At 39.3% G+C, this 22,052-nt stretch overlaps 1 protein-coding gene across 7 annotated transcripts in view; it reads right to left on the minus strand.

Annotated features, from left to right (window-relative positions):
• Nucleotides 1-22,052, minus strand: part of SNTG1 (syntrophin gamma 1) — a 265,420-nt gene that overhangs the window by 89,173 nt on the left and 154,195 nt on the right. For 6 of the 7 annotated variants that reach the window (XM_054179618.1, XM_054179614.1, XM_054179617.1 and 3 more), the window contains 4 exons: nucleotides 16,236-16,292; nucleotides 12,856-12,913; nucleotides 8,970-9,013; nucleotides 8,820-8,861 (listed from right to left, as the gene is read on the minus strand). In XM_054179618.1, coding sequence (XP_054035593.1) covers nucleotides 8,820-8,861; nucleotides 8,970-9,013; nucleotides 12,856-12,913; nucleotides 16,236-16,292 — 201 coding nt within the window. The remainder of the gene's footprint in view (nucleotides 1-8,819; nucleotides 8,862-8,969; nucleotides 9,014-12,855; nucleotides 12,914-16,235; nucleotides 16,293-22,052) is intronic. The other variant, XM_054179616.1, reaches the window with a different exon arrangement.

Here is a 22,052-nt window from a genome sequence, read left to right on the forward strand (position 1 = left end):
CACCAACTATTGTTCCTGCTCCGAACGTTTGAAGAGTGAAAGTCATCCAGTTGACAAAGCATTTAAGTCAATTCTTGTTTTTTTAAATCTTTTATGAACAGAGATAAATCTAAGATTGTTGAAAACATGGCTTGAACATTTTGTCTGACTAGGCAGAGCCCTGGCTCTGGGTGAAGAAAGACCAATCCCAGAGTAAGAATTTGCTCCCACTAATCCCATTGCGAGGCTGGGGTCAAACACACAGCCAGTGGCAAATTTCACATTTACATATTCAATATAAAATCTGCTGTTGGCAAACACAATCTTAACATTTACTTTTCATGAATAGTCACACTAATCAAGCATCAGCATTTAAATGCTCATGAAAAATGAACACAACATGGTCTTAAAGAGTTTGAAATCAAATTTTAATCCAAAATTTGAATAAATATTAATGTACAAGCCTACTCCTGCTTGTTCAAGTTCTGATTGTTATCAACTTCAAAATGGCATAAAGAATAATTCTAGGGCAAATTTGTATTTGAAGTAGTGTTTGAGATCAATATATGCAGTTAACACTGCTAAGCTGCTTGGAAGCTCAGGATCTAATCTCTGAGAAAGATATTTTCACAAAACCACCAAGGTTGGAAGAGACCTCAAAGATCATCAAGTCCAACCTGTCACCACAGACCTTGTGACTAAACCATGGCACCAAGTGCCACATCCAATCCCCTCTTGAACACTTCTAGGGACAGTGACTCCACCACCTCCCTGGGCAGCACATTCCAATGGCTAACAACTCTCTCTGTGAAGAACTTTCTCCTCACCTCAAGCCTAAACTTCCCCTGGTGCAGCTTGAGACTGTGTCCTCTTGTTCTGGTGCTGGTTGCCTGGGAGAAGAGACCAATCCCCTCCTGGCTACAATCACCCTTCAGGTAGTTGTAGAGAGCAATAAGGTCTCCCCTGAGCCTCCTCTTCTCCAGGCTAAACAACCCCAGCTCCCTCAGCCTCTCCTCGCAGGGCTTGTGCTTGAGGCTTCTCCCCAGCCTCGCTGCCCTTCTCTGGACACGTTCAAGTGTCTCAATGTCTTTCTTCAACTGAGAGGCCCAGAACTGGACACAGTACTCAAGGTGTGGTATTTGGTACTTTAGGGAAGGTGCACAGTGGGTAAAGGTTTTCAGCAGAGAAAACATGCAAGAACAGGTTTTCATGCCACTTAATGGAATGGCAGCCTCTCTGCTGGAGATTAACTGTAGTGCATGTAGCTGACGTCGAGAAAATTACTTTGTTCTTCATAAATATTTGCCAAATACGAAGTCTCTCATTTAGCAAAATACTTGCAAGTGCATATATATTTTGCTGGACTAGGAGCCAACACAGTCATCCTCTAATATGAAATTTTAACAAATAATATTGCCTCAATGCTTTTAGGATCATTTTCATCAGTATTTAAATTTTGATGGTCTTAACAGAACTGAGTTTGGAGGTACTCACAACGGATATTAATTAACTGGAGGACATTTACAGCTATTTGGGAAATAAAAGAGATTAACATATAATTCCAAGGAAGCAAAAAAGGTAATTTATATTTCAGCATAACAATGGAAATGTGCTGAATTATGGGTTTAATCAGCTCGTAGCAAGAGGTCTTCATGGCCTTCAAAGTTAAGCATAAACCTGATATATTCATCTGAAATGATCAGGCTACTTATTCCACTGCAACCCTTATTTTACCTTTTCTTGTTTTCCTAATTAGGCAATAACCCCACAGAAGACCATTCTTGCCAGCATTTAATTACCATTTGAGAAGACAAAATCCTATAAACCCCATAATTTACGGACTGGTAGATAGAGTGGATGTGTTTCCTGAAGCAAAAATTGTAACATCAACAATAAATATGCACAAAAATGTTTCATAGAACTCTATTACACTGCTGCTAAGTGAATATATCCAAATAGCACAAAGAAATGCACAACATTCAGGCTTCATGTTTGCAAAGCCTAGGCCCCCTCAAAGATTAATAATTCTGGCTGTGCAATTTTCTGTGCTGCCAGTTTCTACTACAAAAACCCCCACAACCCAAAAAACCAGAAAGCAAGTGAAACAGTGCTGATGCTACAGAACTCAAAGCTCTCTAAGGAACATCCATACAGAAAGATAGCTCAAAAAAATATACTCCCATTTAGATAACACTTTCCTGCTGAAATAGAAAGATCTTGGGTTTGATTCCTTCTGGGATATTAAAAGCTATGGATACAGCAGAAGAAGTAAAAAATTAAATGTTCTTGTACTGCCAGGAGGTTTAATTAGGGAACAAAAAAAAACACCCAATACTTTGTCTTACAGAGTTGTTGATGTTGCCATTCTTTTGTAGGTGTTCATTTTACATCCTCACTTGCTGACTGGTGGAAAGATGCTTTACACAGTCTGTAGGAGCTTGCAGACTTTCAGGGTGAAAGACATTTAACCAAACCAAGTTATTTGTTAGCATTCATTAGGGTAAATTTTAGCTCTCACCAACACTTCTCTCTGCCATCAGTGACTCAGAAATAACACTTTGTAGCCAGAAGTGTACAAGGGATTTACAACGTCTCTTGTGCCAGATTTATGATCAAACAAAAGATGTTAAGAAACCCCTTAAGATGAACGAGATATGGTGAAAGTTTTCTGAAACATGTCTGTCTATCCACTTCATATGCAAATACATTATACTCAGAATAGTATAAGATGGGGAAGCATTTCAGTATCTCATTAGGATGGAGATACATCCTCAATACCACACACCAACATGTTAAAATACAGGAGGGTTTTTTGATGTAGAACACTGCCTTGAACTTCTCTCTTAACAGCTCTGCATAATTAGAACCTTTGAAATATTCTGAATCACTAGTGGCTTGACAAGGGCACGTGAAGTGGAACAGACCTATGGCCATTTGCTAGAGCTCGTTTGAAGCTATTCATCATTATCCTGCTAACATTGCTCTAGCCTGAGCAGAGACTGTTTCCCATTTGGCCTTGAAAAGTACTCACTGCACAGGAAGGCAACAGCTCTGCACTGGATATAGAGAATAAGTAACCTCTTCAACTTTTAATGAAGAGTTTCTTTCCTCTCTAACCACACCTACACCAAAGTTTTCCTTGTCATCTGTGACCCTCTCACTACTGCAAGCTGTTTAACTGGCCGCAGTCTTGCAAAAGGGCAAACGGGGAAGCAGGTAGCACCTAACTGGACTTGCAGAGAGACATCAGTACTATCAGGGCAAAAGAAAGAAGGTCGGCATCTAGAAATAGGCCCAGTGCTGACAAACAGATACCAAAACACCAGTACCATACTGTACCATACTAGTGGTTGAGAAGTATGGGGTGGGCCATCTGGAAACCTCCATGTATCTGGCTGGAACACTCCAACACTGGATACTATTGAAAAATACATAGAGTCCATTCTCCTTTCCTCTTCCTCCTCCACCGAACAAACTGTCAAAAGACAAAGACCCATTGTAGAGAAGGAAAAAAGACCTAAAATTATGTACAGGTGTTAGATAACCCCTGGATGAAAAATTTCTTCCTGGCACCCCCTTGATCTTACTATAGCCAAAACAATGACAATTCTGAAGAGTTATATCAGATGTTAGAAGACTCTCTGTATCTGCACACATGCACTGCTTTCAGCACACCTCTTGTGTAGACTCCTTCTGGCTAGCTACATCAGTTCACAATGTGCTCTCTTGGGCCCATGTGAAGCCAGGAGAAATAAAGAGGTTGCCTTTCACAGGATTCGCTTTCAGCCTACACTACATGGCTGTTATCTGTTTAAACCAAACAGAGGTGATGCCAGCTGGACAGTATTTTCTAGTCCTTGGTGGTAAATGAAGTTTTTGTAACAGTGTCCAAAGAAGGTAATTGTCAAGCTATAGTAGGTTTTGGGTTTTCCTATATTAAATATCTTTTCCTATATCAAATTGGAATGGTTTGTGTATGTTTGTTTCCTGTGCCTTGTGGATGTCCTCCTCGTTATTCTTCTGTCTGGTCTCACTAGATTAGTATGGAGTAGGCAATCCAAGTAAACCACAAAATTCAAACACCTAGCCAAAGGGGACTCTGCTTTTGCAAATACAAACCACAAAGAAACAGCTTTAAAATAATAATGACCAGTCCTCTACCAGAAAGCCAGCCTCATTTCCTTATTTTTTTTAACTATTGTAGAACATTACATCTATGCACAGTGAAGCAAAAATGGAGTCCCTATAAAGTCAAACTCAGGCACAGAACCACAAACAGAAGATGCTGTGAAGAGTGAAATCCTTCAGAAAGTCTTTTGGAGAGTCAGGCACAGAAATGTACAAATAAAAATGAAAATATTCTATTCGCTTCCCAAGAAAAGAAACCCAAGTCTTTACAGTAAAATATCAATGTAACAAGGTCACAAACAAAGCCTGTCTGATGGCACACACTTTAAATTCACGGCTCAACTCTCTCTTCTTTGCAGCTCAGGCTTTCAGCTTTAATAGAGCTGCATGAAAAAGGAGGAACCAACAGCAGTTATTTGAAGGATGTTCCAACTTAACTGGCGGTTCAGTCTTGCACTCTATCCTGCTAAATCCTAACGGATTTCTCCTTTGAGGAGCATAGCTATGTAATAAGAAAATAACAATATTAATCACATAGACCTGGCTTTAGTCCTGCCAGCATATTCTACTCCCTTGTGTTAAAACTCAGTACTACTGATAAGTGGCTTTAAAAGATGAAATTTTAATACAATGACTAATATATCTACAAGTGTCTTGAGAAAAAGATGTGAAAATACCAATTAGGCAGACAAGCAACACTCTAACTTATTTTAGAAGTCTAACCTCACAGTGCTTGAATAAATTCAAGTCTCTACTGAGTGTGGGACAAACGTTAATTCTTTAAACACTGAAGAAAACATAGCTGAACCCAGATTGAGGAAGCAGCTGACTTAAGAACACAGAGGTAAGAATACTGCTCTGGGATACATCCTCACCCAAGGATTTTCCTCCACACAAGGAAAGAAAAAAAAGCAGTGAACTCTTTACACCCACTAAGTTCTTTTCCACTTGATGGATATTTATTTGAAATCAGTGCTGAAATATTTGACAGATCATTATCTCCAAGTGTCATGAGCAATAAGGACATTGCAAATACGTTGTCACAGATGTTTTCATTAATTGTACCAGGGTAGCTCAGGTGTCATTAGCACTTTTTTATTATCCAAGCCTCAAACAGAAAATAACAGCTCTATGGGAAAAAAGTAACAACTTGTCCTCTTCCTAAGAAGTAAATATTTGATTTCTAAAAAGTTTACATTCCATTTTTGAAGTCCAATGTTACACACTGCAGATCAATTATGCTCTTCTGTTAGAAGCACCGAGTATACAGCTTCAGTATCTGAAGTCACCAGTCAGTCTACAGGGAAAAAGATTTCATGTCTGTGCTGTTACACAGTACAGGACCTTGGCCACATACTATCAGAAGGCAGTAATCTGTAGTTGCACTTTGTTGTCATCACTGTCACCAAACAGCACAAAATTCATGTAAAGATCCTTTTCTAACACAGATTCTGAAGCACTTCATATAATTCAGTGAGCCAAACATGATCATAGTCTATGTCTGCTTCACAATTGAGGAAACAAAGATAAGAAACCCAGAATGTATCAAAACTCACATCTGCAAAGTCAAGATGAAGTTAAGATTTCAGATCATTTGGTTTCCAGTCCTGTCTTACAAATGCAATATGCTCATTCTGCTTAAACCCATTTCAATGAAAACATTACCAAAACTATTCATAACAGGGACTTTAAAAAAGTCAGTCTGGATGAAAGCACAGCTTTGAAATGAAGAATCAGGGTAAAAGTTTCACCAGCTGCACAGGATTGCAGTTAGACAAGGACAATCCCTAAGTGTCTGTTTCATAGAACACATATGATATGAGTACAGAGGACTAAGAAAAGAAGAAAATAGAACACAGAGCATATGGACATTCCATGTCAGGACATTCTGCTGGAATGCTGAGAGATTTTTTTTAAGACCACTAGTAGACTTTCCCCCACCCCATGCTGATACCTCACCACAGAGTAGGAATTTATTTCACCATAGGAGCACACTAAGAAAAGAAATTCCACACTGGTTCACAAGGAATATTTCCTAAGACATTAAGACAACCCAAACCACTAATATATTCTCACATAATATGACACCTTCTAAGTCTTAATTACTTACAGAAGAAAACAAAATGCATAGAAAGAAACAAAGCACTAAGCTCATGTACCTTGCATTGCCATTTGGAAAGTACCTAGAGGCAATAAGGACTGAAAATTAACTTTCCACCAGTGTTTGACTCCCTGCTGTGAGCAACTATGCTCCACACACTTCCTATTTTCTCTGTTACCTTGAGATTAGAGTTACAGATCCTGTAGTCAGTAAGGACCCTGTAAAAGAGAAGTGCTAGAACAACTCAACCTGCAACGGGCATGCTGCAGACAAAATCCCACCTCTAAGTCCTACTGGCAAACCAGTTGATGTACTTAGCCTTTACTCATGGCTATGCCTAAACCCCCAGATTACTACACAGCACACAACCATATCTATCACTACTATAGCAGGCTTTGCAACAGATTTATTCCACAAATATGTAACATATTAGAGTGCTTCTGAACACAAACAACAAAAAAAGATTATGTGAGTTCATTTACTCTGGGGTTTATATTTGCTTCATATTTATAACTCCTCTGCATATTTTAGTTTAGAAAATGTCATCTGGACACTTTATCTTATTTAAATATGGCTCAGTATTTGTTATTCATTCTTAAGAATTATTGTTGGAATAAAGATTTGACTTAAAAATGTCCCTGCTTCTTAAGCTCCTAAAACTCTTGCACATAGGAAAATGCACATTCAAAACTGCTAAGATACACTTTTATTGCTTCATTCAGCTAGAATTATCTATGAGGAGCCTGAGAAGCAGATTACATTGATAAACATAGAATCATATAATCATTAAGGTTGGAAAAGGCCTCAAGATCAAGTCTAACCATAACCCAGCTTACCATGACCACTAAACTGCATCTTGAAGCATTACATCTACATGCTTCCTGAACACCTCCAGGTGGGATGACATTTACTACTCTGTCAGTCTGCACCTTTTTAATTTCAAAAAATCTTTTTTTTTTCCCCCCTCTGTGAAAGTATTAAAGCTTGAAATTCCAGTACCTGAAGAAAGCAGGGGATGAACTATTTACAAAGTCATGTGGCACTAGGACACTGGGCAATGGTTTTAAACTAGAGTAGGACAGGTTTGGATTGGATATCAGAAAGAAGTTCTTTACTATGAGGGTGGTGGAACACTACAATGGGTTGACCCTGGCAGCTAATGGAGGCCCCATCCCTGGAGACATTCGAGGTCAGGCCCGATGGGGCTCTGAGCAGCCTGATCTAGTTGGGGATGCCCCTGCTTAATCCAACAAGGTTGGACCAGATGTCTAGAGGTCTCTTTCAACCCAGCACATTCTGTGATTCCCTGATTTTATAAACAACTACTACAATTATACATAAATCTGTCAGTTAAGAGACTGTCCCAGGAGAAAAATATCCTGGTGTTCTCACAAGTTTTCAACACGCCTTTGAGTGTGCAAGCCTACACCTGGAGTAATATTTTTTTTCTCATGTCTTGAAATTGTAACAGCCTGTTTACCATATTAACATACATTAAACCAAACAACTGTGCTAAGTTTATACAACATTACAATCTGATCGCTGTAGCACAGACAGGGCTTAAAAGCTCTACAACTATGCCTATTAGACTGACTCTATGGAAGGTGCTACAACAAAAGTTCTGGAGAATGAAGCACGACTTACAGTACACAAATCGGTGCACGGAAGCACTCTGAGGAACAGCGCAGAGATCCTTCTCTTTCAGCCTGCCCTATCTTGATCACTTGAACTTTACTAACTCTTGCTATCTGTACCTGAATGGCATGTGTTCAAAGATGCATCACATAACAGATTACTGTATGAGAACCTTTGGATTGGCAAAGCAAATTTTAGAAAGGTAAACTTTCAAGTACGAGACTACTACATCGTTTTTAAAATACAGGTCCAAATTCCATGGAACCACACAGGATTTAAAGAGAATTTCTCTGGTAATCTTCTCATTTCTAGCATTCTTTTCTGAAACACAGAGTTTCTTACTTCTGAAAGCAGTTATGAAGAGGCAAAAAGTCAAATGTAACAAAAACACATGACACTTTTAGCAAAGCTGACTTACCAAGGGAAGCAGTCTACTACTGAGCTCTCATATACACATGGCTTCTCTAGAAGGAATCTCCTTAACACATTGTTATTTTAAATCCACACTGATAAGAGCTTAACTGAAGGAGGAGAGCACCCACATTAAGCAACACCCACAGAATGACAGGCAGACAGAAAGCTTTGTTTCAATTTTTAAATAGGCTTAAACCCAAGCAAACAACAAAACTCCAACATAGTGCAAAATCGCAGCTTTCCAAATTAAAATGACCTCAGACTGCCAGAAAGGTGCAGCACTACTGAAATGTGATAGCTGTAAGCCAGAAGAAGAAACATTGGAATATGTCATAGAAAATCTGCATAATAAAATAGTCATCTTTCATATAAAAAAGCCTGAGAATGATTACAACAAATTTATGAAGAACAGACTGCACCAAGATCTTACTTGCTTGACACGCTAGAAAGTACAGTCATATCTGGTTAGGAATAACACAGCTGATACCAGCTGTCAGTGTACACTCTCATCCCAGTAACTACAAAAGACAAAAAGTAGACTAAAAGAAACAGAAAAGCTCACCACTTCTTCATGCCTGCATTTTCTCACATTAATTCCATTAATCTGTTATTAAAAAGATAAAGACAAGACTTACTCTACATTTCATAAGTAGAGAGTTCATTTCACTTTTCGAGAACAGACAGCAACAGAGGAACTTGCAATTTGACTCACCTGCAGAATTGCATCTCCTATAAAGAGCAAACCTGACAGCTCCGCTGAAAACAGAAAGCATATTTTTCACTCATTTTGTCCAAAAACATCTCACATTTCCCCTACATTCCTACTTGAGCCACTGGTTCTATGCAAGCTTTTAAAAAGTTTAAGCAAACCCCTGATAAAGAAAATAAATTAAAAGAACAAAACAACAACAAAACCAAGCCACAAACAATCTATAAATGCATTATTTGGATTCCTTGTTTTAAATAATCTCAAAGTATTAGCATATCTACCCAGCCTAAGCACAAGTGTGTGAAATAGTCACTAGCATCTTTCAGGCCATTGTGGTGAGCTATGGAGTGTTTTTCTGAATGGATAAAGCCAGCAGGGCTCAGACTTGTTTGCCTGCAAGAGATCATTTCTTACGAGCTCTGAGGAAAAAGGCAGCATGGAGACTCCAGAGCTACATATGAATGACAAATTTAACTTGTAAGCTTTTACCAAAGCTACTTCAGATCTTACTTCTCTGATAAACTCAGTGGAGTACTTCTGCTGGATAACACTTAATATACTGGAGAGCTAGACAATCAGTATATTGTAGAAAATCACCAGCCAAACTCAATTTGCCTTTTAAAACAAATCCATACCCTATAAATGACAAGGGACCTTACAAAGCCTACAGCTGAAAGTTTCAAACACTGTGTTGTGTAGCAGAGCTGTATAATAAAAAAATACTTTGGAATAGAATTAACCAGGATGGAAAAGACCTTTGAGATCATTAAGTCCAACCTATCATCCAACACCGTCTAATCAACTAAACCATGGCAACAAGCACCTCATCCAGTCTCTTCCTAAACGGCTCCAGTGATGGTGACTCCACCACCTCCCTGGGCAGCACATTCCAATGGCCAATCTCTTTCTGTGAAGAATTTCTTCCTAGCATCCAGCCTAAACCTCCCCTGGCACAGCTTGAGACTGTGTCCTCTTGTTCTGGTGCTGGTTGCCTGGGAGAAGAGACCAGCCCCCACCTGGCTACAACCTCCCTTCAGGTAGTTGCAGAGAGCAATAAGGTCTCCCCTGAGCCTCCTCTTCTCCAGGCTAAGCAACCCCAGCTCCCTCAGCCTCTCCTCATAGGGCTTGTGCTCCAAACCCCTCAGCAGCTTTGTTGCCCTTCTCTGGACACGTTCAAGAGTCTCAATGTCCTTTTTAAATTGAGGGGCCCAGAACTTGACACAGTACTCAAGGTGTGGCCTAACCAGTGCTGAGTAACAGGGGCAGAAAGACTTCTCTGCTCCTTCAGGGAAACACAAAACACATATAACAAAGATTATTAAGGTATCTCTAAGGAAAGAAATAATCCCTAACAGCAGAACTAAGGAATGGTAACAGAATATACGGCATCATTTGTCTGTAGTATTCCAAAACATCACAGAAGCCACTGTCTAGAAAAGACTAGAACTGAACTCAATCCAAAAACTCATTTACATGAGTTATAAAACTGGCTTCAATATTGACATAAATTAGGATACTCAAGTCTGTGTTGGAAGGACTGCTCTCATTAGGGGCTGTAACAAAGAATGCTTACATTATTGGAGGGTAGACTTTATTCATTATTATGTTCTTAAACAAACACACAGCCCAGATTAGATAGTGTTGGATGATAGGTTGGACACGATGATCTCAAAGGTCCCTTCCAACCTGGTTTATTCTATTCTATTCTAGACACTGGGCTCACCTGTGCTATTAATTCATATATGACCTCATGTGCCATCAAGCACCTTACATGCATCAAGTGTCACATTCCTGTTCAAAGCTGCAAAGCTTTAGAGAGTTGGAAGGAAGGCAGAATCAACCCTGCATAGTTTTGAAGCATAGGCTCCGGGTCAAACAGCTCAGATGCCTTTTACAGACACATGACATGACACCTTCTACACCACAAGCCTAGTCTCCTACCCAAGAGCTCTCTAAAAATCAGCAGTATTTTTATTGAAAGCAGTAATGGAGATTATATCTCAGTGAGGTATTGAGGTTGGAAATAATGCATCAGCTACTGCAGCAAAAAAATAATGACAAAAATAAAAGAAACCAGTATGCACTTTAGTGTGCTCAATTAAACTGAAGTCTATCTTTTCTTATTTTTCCTGCAGTGCTTAATAGTATTTTAATAGCTAGTGTAGGCAATATATGCCACATTGTTATGTATTACATACTTACACGTAGAGTGAAACAAATGGAGTCACAACTGTAACTTCTTAAGGTTAATCTTACTGTCTTCCTTAGGGGCTCATTCCGTGCTACTCCATAACCTCCCTACACACAACTGTCACATCCACCATTCAGGACTGGCTTTCAGTTCTCAATGCACTGATTCCCCTGTACCTCTCTCTGTTTGTGTGGGTGAAGATGAGATGATGATTATTTTTTTTTAATGTTGGCAAGTTTCAATTGTGCAGAGGCAGCATTCCAGAACTCCTGCCTTACAGATGGAGAGAAATGCTTCCAAGTTTACATTTGTGACCTTACACAAAGTACACAAATATACACAAACCCAACAGAGCTACTAAATGCACCATGCTAATACTGATTCACAGCTTGCATCTCGTATCATTGCGCAATCACGAGGAGAAAGTTCTTCACAACAAAAGTAATTGGCCAGTAGAATGTGCTGCCCTGGGAGGTGGTGGAGTCCCCGTCCCTGGAGGCATTCAAAAAAGGATTGGATGTGGCACTTAAAGCCATGGTTTAATTGTCAGGAGGTATTAGGTATTATGTAATAGGCTGGACTTGATCTCTGAGTTTTTTCCCAACCTGGTTGATTCTATGATCATGAGCTTTTTGACCATTATCCATCTTCCTAGCACATGCTCTATCATTCCAATAACTTCAAAACATTGCCAGTTAAAAACAGTGCAGAGATTCAGCACCAGCACTGCTTGTATTCAAAAATAAAACACGGTAAAGATCTTATGCAGTACCAGTTGTGCTGTGCAAGAGTTGCTGCAAAGGCTTACAGAGCACACCACCTAATGCTGAAACGGCAGGGGCATTATCAAGGCTCTGCCATTCCCCATCCCCGAGTACTAAACACTATAGTAGAAGGACACGCACTCTCTTCTAGTGTTATTATGCTTTTGTGGCTAAACATTTGACCTGCTACAGCTTGCTGGCAATAAACATCTGGAATTAAAAGCCACAAAACCATTGACTTTTGTTAAACTTGTTAGAAAAGAAATAGAAATAGAATAAACCAGGTTGAAAAATACCTTTGAGATCATCAAGTCCAATCTATCATCCAACACTATCTAATCAACTAAACCATGGCACCAAGAACCCCATCCAGTCTCGTCCTAAACACCTCCAGTGATGGTGACTGGTGAGGGGTTTGGAGCACAAGCCCTATGGGGAGAGGCTGAGGGAGCTGGGGTTGCTAAGCCTGGAGAAGAGGAGGCTCAGGGGAGACCTTATTGCTCTCTGCAACTACCTGAAGGGAGGTTGTAGCCAGGTCGGGGCTGGTGTCTTCTCCCAGGCAACCAGCACTAGAACAAGAGGACACAGTCTCAAGCTGTGCCAGGGGAGGTTTAGGCTGGATGTTAGGAAGAAGTTAAATGTTATTCTCTAAATACCTTTTAATTTTTCCTCTCGTTATAAACAATGTCCTACAAAAGCTTTTGTTAAAAAAACCAAACAAACAAACAACAAAAACCATGTTGAAGACTTTTTACAAACTATTCCATACATAAATTCTGTACTTTTCCAGGGAACAGTTCTAAGAGACCATCAAGACAAAGAGAGAAATGGAACACCAACAGCATTCGTTTAGCACTTCCTGAAGAATCCCAAGGGTTGATGCACCTTGCTTTAAAGAGCACAGCAAAACAGAGTGCATTAATCTGACACCCACCTCTTTGTTCTTTGGAAATCTTAGAAATGACCACTGGAATATTATGTTCTGCTCCACCCTGCAGACAAGAAAAAAAAAAGGCAATTTTGTCAGTCACTGGAAACACCTTTTTGCTTTAAATTATACTTTACCCTTTCTCTAACTGCAACTTTCAGAGAGACTGAGACAATAATTGATTTGGCATTTCCTCCTTAAAAAAAATACATAAATTAAGAAGTAGATTTATTCCTTATTACCTCTCATCAGCTCAGGCAGTGGACTGAATGCTGCTCAAAATTACAAGACCTGAAGCAAAGGGACATCAGTTTCTCTGAATCCTGGAGGGCTTAAGGTATGAAATCATGCCCCTCAGAAGCAAAATGGCCATCACAGTACAATGGCAGCCACACTGTGACCCCTTTCATACTGGCAAGAAACAGGTAAACAAAGGCCCAAGAAAAGCAAGTTTGGACTTTTCATCTCAAAAGCAGCCTTTATTTGTTTCCATCTCTGTCACACAAGCACAAAGAGTGAGCAAAGCAGTGGGGTAAGTAAAAAGAAACAGGAGGAAAAAATAAATAAGAAATGGAACAGCAGGTGTTCAATATATCAGGTGAAAGAAAGGAAGGCTGGAAGGTATTTCAACAGTTCAACAATTCAATGCTGTTCCTTCACTCAATTCATCCTGTTGGGACTGGAAACATTCATGGTGCTTTAGAATAAAGAATTAAAAGGCATAATAATAAAAAGAAAACTCAAAGGAAAGGAAAAGGCAAATACACAGAGACAATTTTTTTTTATCTGTACAGAGCATCAGAGTGTGAGCTGGAAGGAAACCTGTGCTAATTCAGATCATCAGAAATGACAGCTTGCCACACTTACTTTGTCTAGGAATTCTAGTTAAAGGTTTGCTTACTCTTCAGCAGACAGTTTTTCTTTGGAAACAGCTCTCTTGGGTCCAGGCATCAAGTCTCAAGATGTATAAAGGACTGAACATGAGTGCTTTGATGGTCTAAGGACCAGGACAGTTCAGAAAAAAATTAGACTAATTGTTGGACTTCAGCATCCAAGAAATTGTGTTAATAAAAACCAAATCACAGAATGAATGGAGAGCAAGAGCATCAGCTAAGTATGCACATAAATGTAAGCAGGACAGGTGCACATGCTTGCTTTAGAGATGTTTTTTTTTTTATCAAGTCAAACTTTGGAAAGCCAACCCAAATCTCAGATTTATGCTGCCCCTCATCATTTAAAAAGAATGAGCAAAACACAGCCAGGACAATGGCACTGTAGAAGATCTGGTAGCCAGGAGTCAGGCTGTAACTGCAAACCTTAATTTATTTAATGACCTATTAGTTTTATTGCTGCAGGAATACTGCACTCCGATACTGAGACGCATGATGTTCTTTCAGAAGTCATACACTTAGCAGCTTCTTGTGTCACATCTCTGCACCTCAGGTTTGTCATAAATGTTATAAATGACTGAAATATGAGACTACATTTATCAGTTCCTCCATTTAACTCCAAGACTGTTCCTTCACATGAGGAGGTTTAACTGCTGAAGGTTCTAAAGGGGCTTTAGAAACATGAAAATAATTCCTTCCAAAGAGTGCAAAGCAGATCAGTTCTGCTTCAAATTCAATCACACTTTTACCATTAACTTCAGCAAAGCAAAACATAAAACAAGGGATTTTTGTTCTTTCAGTCCTTCAAAGGGTGGATTATAAGCAATCTTTTAAAGGGCTTAAATTCAGGTCTTGTGTAACAATCAATCTCACAAGCAGATTTTTATTTTTAAGCAGTTAGCAAAACCTCTGATTTTTACCAATCAAGTTGGAGCACTCAGGTTGTAATGCAGAAGAAAAGAGTTCCCCTCATAGATGAGTCACCAAAGGGTAATTAGTTTCATTTTGGAATTATTAACATTTTGACCTTCTGCTTTTCTGGGTGGGGAGGGGAGAAAAAAAAAATAATGAAAGGAGTAAAAGATCCCAAGGGTCCAGAATACTTCCAATATTTACTCCAGAGAAAGTTAAAAGGTGATTAACCATGTGAGAGTCCTAATAGCAAATGAGTATTTAAAGAAGCAGGAAAATAAAGGCATGATAATGGCCTGGGGCTGAATGCCAAAACCAGACAAATTCGTACCAAGGCACAGCAAATATTTTGAAGTGACAGTCATTAATCACTGTACTGCTGCAATTCACACCTCAGATGAACTGCATCCTCTGATATACACCACTGCAAGTCACACAATCACCAAAGTCCTCAGATTTGCACTCAAAATCTCAGAAGACCTTAGTGTAACCAGGTATTTCTATGGCACCAACTAAACAAAACCTCACTCATATGCTTGGGTTTATACTGATATGCATTATTTCATCCTTATTCAGTGAACTGCAATGATACTGGAATAAAATAACTTGGGTGCTGTTAACTGAAGTCATGAGAAAATTTGACCACAAAGCAGCAATTAGATTTCCTTGAACAGAGGTCTTCAGAGGGTCAACAAGGTAACAGCAAGTACACCAAGACATATTTTAAGAGCTAGTATTTCTATTCAGCAGTATTCTTACAAATGACAACACAAATGCCCATTAATCCCTCTTCTGAGTCACTTCTTGTAAGGTCAGTACTAGCAGATGTTCACAGGGAAGTCTAGACTTCCACTTCATATGCATAATTTAAGGCTCTTTGCATTCACGTGAACCACACTTTGCTTTCTCCATCACTGTCTTGAGACTGAGGACTGCTGTGTTTAGAAGATAAAATTAAAGGTGCATTGAGATTCTAAGGGCAGGTTTTCAAAATCATAATTATGATGACAGATTATTAGACCTTCCTTCCCTTTCTCCCTCAGAAAGGGCCACTCACATATGCTCTTAAATCTTACTGAAGCAAGCAAAAACATGGCACACAATAAATTGCTTGCTTTGCTGATCTACAGCAAAATAAACAATAACAGAAAACAATACAACACTTCCTGTCCTGCTAATGAATTGCAGTGAATTGATGTGATGGTCATAAGGAGAACTGATGGATGAATTCATTGGCTGTTCCATGTGCCTGCCACTGTAATTTCGCATTCATTAATAACCACTTAGAGTGCTGTTGAACAAAAGTAGTCTATGCAATTGCAAACACTTTTCAGCTCCTATCAAACCTTATTATAGTTGCTCAGCTTGAAACTTAAGTGAATGCTCTTTCCATTGCCTTCCATTCCAGAGAGCAGTGTAGTTGCTGGTTGCCTACTGTTTCGGTATCTAACATCCCAGACTGTTCTCTTGGTTTTGGTCCTTTAAATTATGCCTCATCCTCATTACAAGTAACATTAACCATATACAAAGATGCTTTTTGTGTAGCATACAATAATAGACCATTGAAAAACCCCAACATCCTACCTTTATACTTAATCCAAATCCTCCTACAGTCTGTCTTCTAATTGTTACTGTTCTTTCCTGGAAATGAAATAAATCCAAGTTTTGTTAGGTTTAATGGTTTGGGGTTTCTTTGTTTCTTCCCCCCCCCCCCCCCCCCCCCCCCATCACATCCATATTCAAACTTCATTAAGTTGTTTCTGTGCTTCCATCCTACATTGATTTTTCTTGTTTTAATACACTCATCAATTCCCGAGTGTGAAAATCCCATGAAACCCATGCTGCAGAGTAAAAAGACAAAGTCTGGAAGAGAAACAGAGGTCTTATCTCAATCAAAATTCATTTGCTCAATTTGTAATGTACCCACAAGTAGTGCAGTGAAATAAGAACAGAACTGTATGGAGTTTAACAATTAGTGCATATCAGAAGTCTTAATCTCAACGAGTCCTAAATTGATCCCATATGTACATTGAGCACTACACGCTGATAAAAGCACATAAGCTGCACTGCTGTAGCACATTTTCCACTCTTTTCATCCAAAAGGAATACAGCCTGTGTACTCCAAGACCACTCAGCGATGAGCCAAAAGAAGCTGAGCGTACATGATCCAGCTTAGAATTCCATTATCACATTTGTTGTCTACATTACACCAAACAGAGGGCAAGTCAGAAGAGCTCCTCCTAGGATCCTTAAATGCAAGATTCAGAGCAGTGTTTTAGAAGCTGCTTCCTGGAGGAGGGGAGAAGAAAAAAAAAAGTAGTTTCCATTTCATTGAAAAAGCTGCTGCCAAGCTGTCAGCATTTTCCATGCCTTTAACTCAGAAAATTCCTCATCCACACATATATTCATTGACTGGAAAGAAGAGCTAAGGGTTTTGCCAAAAATGTTCTTAGAGCTATTCAGTGAAACAGAAGCAATGTTGGGTTTTTTTAGGCTTTCATTAAAGGGTATTCAATTTTCACCTGAAAAAACAAACATAGAAAATTTGTGAGATCACAAATACCACCTTGAAATGAGGCCAGAAGTGAAGAATGACCATGGGAGCACACAGCAACAGGAAACAGGAGAGGAAAAATCAGAATCCTATGCAATCAGTAACTATTTATATTTAGTCAAGAGTTAATGTTATTATGAACAACTCCACCTTAGGGCACAGTAAAGGTTTAAATATGTTATGCTGACTGTTTTGTGACGTAAAAGAAACTTCAGAATTGCTAAGCGGACTTTTAGCGGTTAGTAATCTAATGAGATCTAAAAACGTCTGTATGGAAGCAGCCAAATAACACTTGAATAATAGGAAAGAGGAACTTTACAACTCTTCATAAAACCAAGTTAACAGCTTGTGAAACTTCACTAGTCCATTAGCTAACCTTTTTCCTATCCAAGAAGGCCAATGGCATCCTGTCCTGTATCAGGAACAGTGTGGCCAGCAGGAGCAGGGAGGTCATTCTGCCCCTATACACCGCACTGGTTAGGCCACGCTTTGAGCCCTGTGCCCAGTTCTGGGCCCTTCAGTTTAGGAAAGATGTTGAGTTGCTGGCAGGTGTCCAGAGAAGGGCAACAAAGCTGGGGAGGGGTCTGGAGCACAGCCCTGTGAGGAGAGGCTGAGGGAGCCGGGGTTGCTTCTTCCAGGCAACCAACACCAGAACAAGAGGACACAGTCTCAAGCTGCGCTGGGGAGGTTTAGACTGGATGTTAGGAAGAAGTTCTTCATAGAGAGAGTGATTGGCCATTGGAATGGGCTGCCTGGGGAGGTGGTGGAGTCGCCATCACTGGAGGTGCTTAGGAGGAGACTTGATGGGGTGCTTGGTGCCATGGTCTAGTTGATTAGATGGTGTTGGACGATAGGTTGGACTCGATCTCAAAGCTCTCTTCCAACCTGGTTTATTCTGTTCTATTCTACTAGGATATCAAACACTACGTTTTCAGTTTGAGACATGGGTGTGTCTGGGCAGTCATCTCACAAGAGTAAAGGTATGAAGAATTGATTTGTCTAAGTCCAGACAGAAAACAAGATCTCTCTTCACAGTGAACAGACAGCAAGAACATGGAAAAGAGCTAAATGGGTGCAGAAGAAAACAATAGCTGGGAAGAAAAGAATCTGCATGGCACGGTGATATGAAAAATGTGAGGGGGGGAAAAAAGGAGGAAAATGTTAGAATATGATTTTAGCATAAAAATGAAATACAAAGATAATCGTTGGCAGCAACTTCACAGATCAACCTGTTAACATTTGCTGCCATAATATCTTCAAGGCCATGCTCTCATATACCTCTCATTACCTATTAGTAATCCCACATTTTGAAATGAGAAAATGTCATTAGAATATTTTTTTCCCCCAATTTCTTACATATTCAAGAAGGAAGATTTTACATCCTCTTTCTGGCAGTGCTTTGCTCTTTCACACTGGTATTTTGTTGTTGGTTTGGGGTGTGTTTTGGTTTGGTTTTTTGATTAATTGACATGAACAGTCAAACTCTACAACTCATTCTGAGTGCAAAGGACAGAGGACACAAGTCAGTCACATTTCCAGTGGGAATTAATAGTGTTAACAGGGCTTGCCAGCAGTCTTGCTCATCTGCTAACAACTTCTGCTGTGTGACATTCAAAGTTTGTTTCTTTATTTCAGTTTCTCACACAACTGGAGAAGGTTGGCAGTAAGAGATGGCAGCAGAATGTCGGGTCAGCTGGAAGTCCCCCTCCTTCTGCAACCGTGCTGGAAAGACTGGGGACAACAAACACAGCCATGTGATGTAAAGTGCCAGTGTTGAATGGAATGAACAAGAAGTTCTTGCTCACACTTATAAATACTCCTAGTTCTACAGTATGTGCCCCAAAGCAGAAACATTCACCTAAATATCTACTGTGATGGTTTTGCTCACCCACATGAACAAAAGCTCGGCTGAACTCAGTTGGGGAAGCAAAAATGGAAAGCTGTTTTACAAGCAATAATGGAAAGCAATGAATATGCACAAAACTATCACATCTACTTACCAAAACTCTGCTCAGGATTTATTTCAGAAAGTACCACATATAGAAATAAAAGAGATAAAGCCCCCACATCCAAAGTCAGAGTGACTGGCCATGGGAATGGGCTGCCCAGGGAGGTGGTGGAGTCACCATCACTGGAAGTGTTTAAAATAAGCCTGGATGAGGCACTTAATGCCATGGTTTAGTGGATTACATGGTGTTGGGTGACAGGTTGGACTTGATGATGTCCAAGGTCTCTTCCAACCTGGTTGATTCTGTGTATTCTCTGTGCATGATCTGAATTCCCATGGTCCCAGCTTGGTCATGAGCACTCTCTGCAGTTCCATGACAGCTGTAGGTTCCCACGTCTGCCTCACATCAGGCCCTGCCATTGATCAGTATTTTGGGTCCTCAAAATGGTTTTAGTTTGCAATATTTTCCTTCTTCTGGGAGGAAAAAATTTCTTCCAGTTGGAAAAAAAAAATAAAAATATTCCACTCTTTAAAATTTGGCTTTACAAATGGCAGCCCAGTGTTTGAACCTCGGGAGCTTGCAGTGCCTCTTATGTAGCTGCAGAAAAAAACAAGCTGGCTTAGGTTGTCCCTAAATAATCATATTTACATCTGTCAGTTCTGGGTTGTCACTTAAAGGCTGTCCAGATTGGCAGGAGAAAAAAAAAAAATTACCACCATCTGATAGATATTTGACGACTTCTGTGAAAAAAATGGATTCACTCCACTGAGTAGCTGACAGATACCAACGTGACAGAAAAAAAATAAATCACTCTTCTTACTGGGAGCTTTGTAACAAGAATGGAAAAATGCTTGAAAGGTGACCTGGCTGTTCACATATTTGCAATTCTCTCCAGGACAGGGAGTTTCACTTTGGCACCATTCATACTAATCCACCCCACATCAAAAGAGTAAATAAATACAACAGAGAAAATAAATGAACCCCCAGATGCTTACAACCATAAGCTTTTCACTTTCTTTACGTTGCTAATGTTAACTGAACTTGGTTTACCTAGACCAAAAACATCAAAAGAAAATGTTAAACTCTCAATAGAGAGTGATCTGATGCAACAGATTTAGAATTCATTCTTGGGAAGTCTACAAAACTCTAAAATGCTCAAGGAAGAGAAATGTAATGACTGCATCTGAACAGTCAACTGATACATTCTCAATATACATAGAATACATACATAGAATAAACCAGGTTGGAAGAGACCTTCAAGATCATCGCGTCCAACCCATCAACCAATCCAACACCGCCCAAGCAACTAACCCACGGCACCAAGCACCCCGTCAAGTCTTCTCCTAAAAACCTCCAGTGATGGTGACTCCACCACCTCCCCAGGCAGCCCGTTCCAATGTGCAATCACTAAACTTCACTAAACAATCACTAAATCATATAAACTTATATGTCAAAATTTGTTATACCTTTATCACTCTGAGCTGTTGTGCAAAGTTGAAGAGCTCGCTCTAACACAACTTATTTTTTGCTACCACCACATGGGCTTTGTATGGAGTTATAAATCTTTCAGAGCTGATTTTTGCAATAGCAAAAGGACAACTTTAAAAAGCGAGCTATAATATGGCCTTATCTTGACAAGAAAAAGAAGAATGATTGTGTGATTAGTAATGCCAGAACTCAGGTCTGGATGCAGCTCAATGATTTAAGTCAGTGTTACTTTCTGACTTTGGAAAAGATGCTTATTGATGAAGGTTTTTTCTCCATCAAAAACCCAATTAAGTCCATAGGTTATGTTCAGATACATTTGTATTAACCTCAGTTAAATCCTTGGACAAAAGCCATAGCACTCAGAGAGTGGCTGCTCTATAAATTCACAAAAACCTGAGTGCACTTTTTAGTAGTGCTGAACTGTGAATGATCTTCACATCAATCCTCCCAAAAGACTCATAATTAAAAAAAAAAGAGCTAAAAATATATATATATATAAAAGAAATTATCAAGGTTTAATTAAAAAAGTGCATTACTACACAAGCAGCATAGAACTACATTACTGAAGTTAGTAGTGCTGAATTGTGAATGATCTTTGCATCAATGCTCCCCAAAGACTCGTAATTAATATATATATAAAAGAAATTATTAAGGTTTAATTAAAAAGAAAAAGCACTACTACACAGCAGCATTGAACTACGTTACTTGAAATGAGAATCATCTCTCTGGCATCCCCAGGTGAGTTAGCAGTATATTAGTACTTCTATGGCTCTCTAACAGGACCTTTAAGAACATTTAGTGAGAAAGAAAACTGTCCTAATAGCTGAACTTCGCAATTTGCCAGCTGCTCATAGTTTATTTTCAGTCTTTTAGACAAACAGTAGCTGATTCAACTCATCCATCTTGACAGATAGTACATTGTCATTTCCTTGGTTCAGGGATCTCACATACAAATGCACTGTTAGAAATATTTCTAAGCTCAACTAGCAAATTAATAAAACCCATTAAAGAAGAAAAAAACCCAACAAACCACCAATAAGTCTCTAGACAGGTTAATTACTTTCCTTGATAAAACACCGAAATAATTTGCTTTAATTTGGACTAGTACAGACACTGCCTTCTAGACTCTGAGTTTCACAAAATGTTCTCATCTCAGATTTGACAATTCACACTGGAGTTAGATCTACAACAGACATCCATTAGCAGCAGAAAGCAGAAATCACTGTGTTTCTATCTCTTGGAAAGCAATTCTTTGTTGCACACAAAGAAATCTCTGTAATACTTATGGATGCAACTGATCTAGTCTCTGATGGAATGATCTTTGATAGCTTTATGGAATTGCCACAGGTCCCTCACTAACACTGTCATTTTGTTCAGCCTGCTAAGGAAACAGATGCTTTCTTTTTTTTA

The sequence above is a fragment of the Dryobates pubescens genome, chromosome 3 (assembly GCF_014839835.1).
Source record: "Dryobates pubescens isolate bDryPub1 chromosome 3, bDryPub1.pri, whole genome shotgun sequence".
Classification (NCBI taxonomy): Eukaryota; Metazoa; Chordata; class Aves; order Piciformes; family Picidae; genus Dryobates; species Dryobates pubescens.